Below are 7,601 nucleotides of genomic sequence, written 5' to 3' on the forward strand. Positions count from 1 at the left end.
AGCTTCACCCAATTCTTCTGCGATCCGGTCACAAAGTGCCGGAGATATTCCTCTAGCATGCCATTGAATCGCTCCGTCTGGCCATCAGATTGCGGATGAAAACTTGAGCTATGACTCAATTTTGACCCGAGGCACTTAAAGAGTTGGGTCCAAAAATTGCTAGTGAAGCGTGAGTCGCGATCACTAACAATGTCTTTAGGTAAGCCCCAATACTTGACGACATGAGAGAAGAATAGTCGAGCTGTATCTTCTGCTGATATATATTGTGGGGCTGCTATAAAGGTAGCATACTTGGAAAACCGATCCACCACAACCAAGATAGTTGTGAGATCTCCGACCTTGGGCAATCCGGTGATGAAGTCCAGGGAAACGCTTTCCCAAGGTCTTTTTGGTACAGCTAGTGGTTCCAAGAGCCCTGCCTGCGTCAAGCGGTCTGACTTATCTTTTTGGCATACTAGACAAGTCTTCACATACTGAGCGACGTCATCGACCATTTGAGGCCAATAATATGCACGGCGAAGTAATGCCATGGTGCGTTCCTCGCCGGGATGACCGGCCCACAAAGTATCGTGGCATTCTGCAAGAAGAGTCCGTCGCAGATCTCCTCCTTTAGGAACATAAAGTCGGTTCCCTTTCACCTTCAGGAACCCATCTTCGGTGTAGAACTGGCGAGTCTTGCCCTGTCCTACCAAATCAACCAAATACTGTGCAGCAGGATCCTTGATGAGTAGATCCTGTATCTGGTCTTTTATGGTGGTGGTTACTTCGCTTCCCTTTAGGGCGGCGAGTACACACATCGATGCTAGATCAGCTCTCCGACTGAGTGCATCAGCAACATGATTGGTCTTTCCACTTCGGTACTCCAGGTTGAAGTGAAATTCCGCTAGGAGTTCCTGCCACCTAGCCTGTCGTCCATTCAGCTTTGGCTGGGTCATGAAATGGCTAACGGCTGTGTTGTCTGTCTTGACCACGAATGGAGCTCCCAGTAGATAATTCCTCCAAAGGCGTAAGCAATGAACGACAACCAATAATTCTTTCTCATGGGCGGCATAGCGTCGCTCTGCATCCTTCAGTTTTCGGCTCTCGTACGCTACGGGATGCCCTTCTTGTAGCAATACTCCACCAAGTGCATAGTCGGAGGCATCCGTTTGCACTTCGAATGGCTTGGCCAAGTCAGGGAGGGCCAAGACTGGGCTACTGGACATAGCCATCTTCAATGCGTCGAAGGCCTTTGCCCGCTTGGGGCCCCAATCCCACGGGGTGGCCTTCTTGAGAAGTTCTGTCAGCGGCACTGCAATGAGGGAGTAACTTTTCACAAACCGCCGATAGAAGTTGCATAGGCCAAGGAACGACCTCAAGGCATGTATATCCTTAGGAGGCGGCCATTCTGTAATGGCCTGAATCTTCTGCTGGTCCATCTTGATCCTCCCTTCCTCGATGACATGTCCGAGGAAGTCAATTTGTTTCTGAGCAAAGGAGCACTTGGATAGCTTCGCATATAATTCGTGCTCCCGCAATCGGGCTAGGACCTTCCGCAAATGCTCCAGGTGTTCTTCTAGTGTCTGGCTATATACCACAATGTCATCCAAATAAACCACGACGAATTCATCAATGTATTCTCGGAAGACTTGGTTCATCAAGGTGCAAAATGTGGCTGGCGCGTTAGTCAAGCCAAAGGGCATAACCAGGAAGTCGTACGACCCATATCTTGTCACACAGGTCGTCTTGTGCTCATCACCATCGGCAATCCGAACTTGCCAATAACCTGTCCTCAGGTCTATTTTGGTGAATACCGTCGCACCACCCAGTCTATCAAACAAGTCTGCCATTAGCGGAATAGGGTACTTATTTTTCACGGTGATTTTGTTTAGAGCCCGGTAATCCACGCAGAGTCGTAAACTACCATCGTGTTTCTTTTGGAATAGCACAGGGGACCCGTATGGGGACTTAGAGGGCACAATGATCCCTGTGTCTAGCATTTCCGTCAATTGTCTCCGAAGCTCGGCGAGTTCGGGTTGTGACATTCTGTATGGCGCCCGGGCAGGTGGCTTCGCACCCGGCACCAACTCAATCTCATGGTCCACAGTTCGCCTAGGCGGAAGACGCTTTGGCATGTCTTGTGGCATGATGTCTTCAAATTCCAGAAGTAACTCCTTCACGGGTGCAGGAATGGGACCCGAGGAGCGTTCTATATCTTCCATGCAGAGGGTAGCCAGGAACGTGGGTTCATGTCTTTTTACCCCCTTCTTCAACTGCAAGGCCGAGATGTTCTCGGCTGCCATCTTCATGGGAATGCACGGAATAATGCAGGGCTTGGCCCCATTTGCCCCCATCATCAGTAGCATGTCTGCATACGGTGCGGGCATGGTATTGGTCTGTCTCAGGAATTCCAACCCCACGATTAACTCAAAGTCATCTATGATCACTACGCGCAGGTTGAACTTTCCTTCATAAGGGCCAAGCTTCACTGGTACTTCTTTGGCTATTCCACCCACTGGTTGAGGTGGTGAGTTGATAGCCTTCACACGACCTTTGCCCTTTCCTACAACTAGTCCAAGACGCTCCACCTGAGTTGAGGCTAAGTAGTTGTGGGTGGCATCCGTGTCTATCATTGCCCGAATGGGCTTGCCATTTACCTTCATGTCAACGAACATTAGGGTCCTCTCTTGATGAGGAGGAGTCCTCAAATTCGCCTTCTTATTTCCTTTCCTGGCAATTGGACAGGGGTCCTTCTTCTTGCGGATACCGGCACTGGTACCCGCTAAGGGCTCAGAAATGGAGCCAACAATTGCATTGAATGCACCTACTGGCTCGGTCTGGTCCGCATCATCGGCGTCGTCATCCGTCCCATCCTCAAAAGCTTGATGGGCATTCATCTGTGCATGTGGACATTCATTATTCCAATGTGGTCCGCCGCAATGGCGACATCCTGAGGGGGGCTTCCTCCCCCGATCATTGTTGTTAGATGCAGCACTAGTACTGCCGGAAGAGGGAGTCTTGGATTTGGGTGCACTCCGGTCTCCTCCACTTCTGCTAGGGCCACTAGTGTTTGGTTGGCCCCCTTTGTATCCTCCTCGGACAGGCTGTTGAGGCCTATCCTTCCGGGCTTCCACTTGGTAATCCCCAAGGCACTCTGCTGCTTGGATTGCCTTAGGCAACGTGTCTACCCTTTGTCTCTGCAACTCCATCCGGGCATAAGGTTTCAACCCTTCCAGGAAGGTGAAGAGTTTGTCTTTGTCCCCCATGTCACGGATGTTCAGCATGAGCGCGGAGAATTCCCGCACGTAATCTCGCACTGATTTGGTCTGGCGGAGCTCCCGCAACTTTCTCCTGGCATTGTACTCAACATTTTCGGGGAAGAACTGTAGGCGTATGGCTGCCTTCAGTTCCGCCCATGTGTCGAGGGCATCTTCACCTGCCTTGATGGCTTCGTACTTCACCCGCCACCAGAGTTTGGCATCACCCTGAAGATACATGGCAGCAGTTGCTACCTTCTTAGCTTCTTCCAGGCTTCCCACGGCATCGAAGTATTGCTCGATGTCGAAAATGAAATTTTCCACTTCTTTGGCATTCCGAGCTCCACTGTATGGCTTTGGCTCAGGAATTTTCAGCTTTTGTGCCATGGGGGCGAGGTTCACACCACCCCCAAATTGGTTTCCGCCTCCTCGAAGTAGGCCTTGTAAAGCAGCATTGACAACATTGAGCTGGCCTGTCAAGTTGTCAATGGTTTGTTGCATGGCAGTCACCCTGTCTGCCTCTTGTTCCCTGTTGGCTAAATCCTCGGCACGCTCCTGCTGGAGGACCTCAAATTTACCAAAAATTTCAGCTGCCTCTGTGGCTGCTGTTTGCCGGTCTCCTTCAGAGTCGCGGCTGATGTTTTCTATGTCAACTTCGGCCTGGATGAGTCTGCGGTCCAGGTCGTCCAACCTTTGCACTAGGCTGGTTTTTAGATCGGGCACCATTTCCACGATGGGCCGTAATGCGTCAACCGTTCCCTCAAGGGTCGCGATGCGATCCCCATAATTCACCATGGTCAGAAATGGTGGTAATTGCAATGTGATCCCTCGTCCGATGTCGAACCTGGCTCTGATACCAACTGTTATACGGCGCCTTCCTGAAGTTCCTTGGAAGGGCGACGTAAGGCTAGGCAACCGATGTCAGTACGGTTGCTGTCCGCCAACTGAGGTCCCCTCCGTATGCTAGACTAGATTGTCAGTGCCGTACGGGAAAACCAATGTCATGAGCAATTGAAAGAGAGCAGAAAAGAGAATTGAGAATGAAAGAAAGCTTGATTGCATTGAATGAAAGCTATTACAAAAAACAAGACGGTGTCGGGGGGAGAGACACCAGTACAGAGAATTGTTTGCTTGCTTGAAAGTTTTGATTGCTTGGTCCCCCTTAATAATGCTTAAAAAAAATAAACCAAAGTTACATGACTAGGCCTATGAAAGCTGGAAAATCACACTTAAAGAAAATGCAGCAAAACTACTCTATATTTACAATGAAAAGGACTTAGTCTTCTACAAAGCAGTAGCAAGTCCGTTGGCAGCAACTTTGTCTTTAGCATCAGGGTCTGCGCGCGCGGCATTGTCTGCGCGCGCGACGCTGTTGGCTTTTGCCTGTGGCTGGGCACTGGCGATGGTTATCGGTGGGGCGGCAGAGGCACATGCGCGCTTGTCACTTGGAGCTGCCGAGACCACGGGGCCGACCGTGGCGACGGGCGTTGGGAGGCTGGCCAGGACGCCACGGGGCACGTCCAAGGGATCATGGGGCATGGCTGGAAAGCCGCCCATGACACATCTTGCGTAAAATCCTGTAGGAGGAGAATACGAACCACTAAAAACATATTTTCCTGATGAAGAAGTATCATTCGTAGGAGAAGATATCGTCGAAGCCTACAACGGGTGGAGAATGTTTTTTAATAGAGCCGCAAACTTTAAAGGAGTGGGTATTGGAGTTGTCTTGGTGTCAGAAACAGGTCAACATTATCCGATATCCGCGAAACTTAGATTTTTGTGCACCAATAATATGGCAGAATATGAGGCTTGCATATTGGGGCTCAATTTGGCCGTTGACATGAATATCCAGGAATTACTAGTAATTGGCGATTCAGACCTGCTGGTACATCAGGTGCAGGGAGAATGGGCTACAAAGAATACCAAGATATTACCATATCTATATCATGTGCAAGATATGATGAAAAAGTTCACGAAGATAGAGTTTAGACATGTCTCGAGAATCCAAAATGCGTTCGCATACGCATTGGCCACTTTGTCCTCCATGAACAGCATCCGGACAAGAATTTCATCTACCCTATTCTGGTAAGGATTCATAATTAGTCGGCTTACTACGCTCATGTTGAAGAAGAAGCATACGGGAATCCATGGTTCCATGATATCAAGGAGTACTTGGCAAAATGAGAGTACCCAGAGCATGCAAATCATACTAAAAAATGCACGCTCCGAAGATTGTCCAACCATTTCTTGCAAAGTGGAGGGATTATACAGAAGGACTCCAGACTTAGGATTATTATGGTGTGTTGACGCCAAGGAAGCTTCCAAACTTCTCGAAGAGATACACTCTAGAATTTGCGGACCACACATGAATGGTTTCGCTTTAGCCAAGAAGATATTGAGGGCAGGTTATTTTTGGATGACTATGGAAACAGACTACATCAGGTATGTCCAGAAATGTCATCAGTGACAAATACACGCAGATATGATATGGGTGCCGCCAAATGAACTCAATGCAACGAGTGCACCTTGGCCTTTTGCCGCTTGGGGAATGGACGTCATTGGACCAATTGAGCCCGCTGCTTCAAACGGGCACTGGTTCATTTTAGTGGCCATAGACTACTTCACAAAGTGGGTCGAAGTTGCATCCTACAAAGCTGTAACCAATAAAGTCGTCGCTGATTTTATCAGAGATCGTATTGTTTGCCGATTTGGGGTTCCAGAATCCATCATCACTGACAATGCCGGCAATCTCAACAGTGATCTAATGAAAGCCATGTGCGAGACCTTCAAAATCAAGCACAGAAACTCCACAGCATACCGGCCCCAAATGAATTGAGTCGTGGAGGCCGCAAACAAGAATATCAAGAAAATACTGAGGAAGATGGTAGACAACCACAAGCAATGGCACGAGAGGTTACCATTTGCCTTATTGGGGTACCAGACCATAGTCCGAACGTCAACCGGGGAAACTCCTTACCTATTTGTCTGCGCTACTAAAGCCGTCATCCCCGCCGAGGTAGAAATTCTTTCTTTAAGAATTATACAAGAAGCTGAACTCAGTGACGCAGAATGGATAAGGAGCCGCTATGAGCAATTAGCCCTCATAGATGGGAAAAGAATGAATGCAGTGTGTCATGGTCATCTGTATCAGAACAGAATGTCTAGAGCTTTCAACAAAAGGATCAAACCTAGATAGTTCGCACTGGGGCAGCTGCCGCTGAAACTGATCTTTCCACATTAGGATGAAGCCAAAGGAAAATTCTCACCTAACTCGCAAGGGCCTTATATAGTTCACATGGTACTAACAGGAGGAGCACTCATACTCGCAAAAATGGATGGAGAAATTTGGCCAAAGCCTATCAACTCAGATGCAGTCAAAAGATACTTTGTTTAAACTGTTTGCATTTCGTCTTATGATGTAACTGAACTACGCTTGACCTGATTCCCATTTAAGAGGGGATACGTAGGCAGCCCTGTGGGTTCAGTCACAATTCAATAAAATTTTCATTTTCCCCATAATCAGAAACTGGGGCAGAATTTTGAGAAGGACCCTCAAAATTCTGGGGCAAGCTCAGCCAACGGCACCGTATGCAGAATAGCCAGAAATTCATCTAGATAACTGGGGCAGAATTTTGAGGAGGACCCTCAAAATTCTATGGCTTGAAGGTCGCAATGTCTCTGATAGTGTCACAGTTAACGGTTCATCTAATCAATTTTTAAATTGCACATTACTGTGTTTTGAATAACTATGCATGCATATTTTTCAAAAACTATATTTTTAGCTAGATTCTACCCATGGTAACTCGAACAGGATTACAACGCAGAGCGGAGCAGACAAAGGCACGAACCAACCTCCCTCACAAAACTCACGATTTTTCTTTGAATGCGGGAACAAGAGATAGTCGTCAGTACGTGCGCACCTTAGAATCACTATCTTCACAACAACAAAGCTACCAAACTCATCCACAGCTAAGAAATACTCTGCTATCACTTATTATTTATTCACTGCATGAGACTAAGCATTGTCTCAAATCTTGCATGAGGCTAAGCCCTGCCTCCTAAATTGCATAAGGCTAAGCTCTTCCTTCCCATTGCATGAGACTAAGCATTGTCTCAAATCTTGCATGAGGCTAAGCCCTGCCTCCTCAATTGCATAAGGCAAAGTTCTGCCTTTCCATTGCATGAGACAAAGCATTGTCCCAAATCTGGCATGAGGCTAAGCCCTGCCTCCTCAATTGCATAAGGCTAAGCTCTGCCTTCCCATTGCATGAGACTAAGCATTGTCTCAAATCTTGCATGAGGCTAAGCCCTGCCTCCTAAATAACATAAGGCTAAGCATTGCCTTCCCCTTGCATGAGACCAAGC

General features: G+C 48.0%; 1 protein-coding gene across 1 annotated transcript; it reads left to right on the top strand.

Moving 5' to 3' along the window:
* Window positions 1-6,117: 6,117 nt before the first annotated feature.
* On the top strand, window positions 6,118-6,432 carry LOC138904658 (uncharacterized). Its single transcript, XM_070193164.1, has one exon. It carries the CDS (start codon window positions 6,118-6,120, stop codon window positions 6,430-6,432), a length of 315 nt encoding a protein of 104 aa, XP_070049265.1.
* The last annotated feature ends 1,169 nt before the right edge of the window (window positions 6,433-7,601 follow it).

This window comes from Nicotiana tomentosiformis, chromosome 2 (genome assembly GCF_000390325.3).
Source record: "Nicotiana tomentosiformis chromosome 2, ASM39032v3, whole genome shotgun sequence".
NCBI classification, from domain to species: domain Eukaryota; kingdom Viridiplantae; phylum Streptophyta; class Magnoliopsida; order Solanales; family Solanaceae; genus Nicotiana; species Nicotiana tomentosiformis.

What these genes read in the sequence shown, in the direction of transcription:
- LOC138904658 (XM_070193164.1), top strand. Translation starts at nt 6,118, where the DNA reads ATGGTAGACAACCACAAGCAATGGCACGAGAGGTTACCATTTGCCTTA.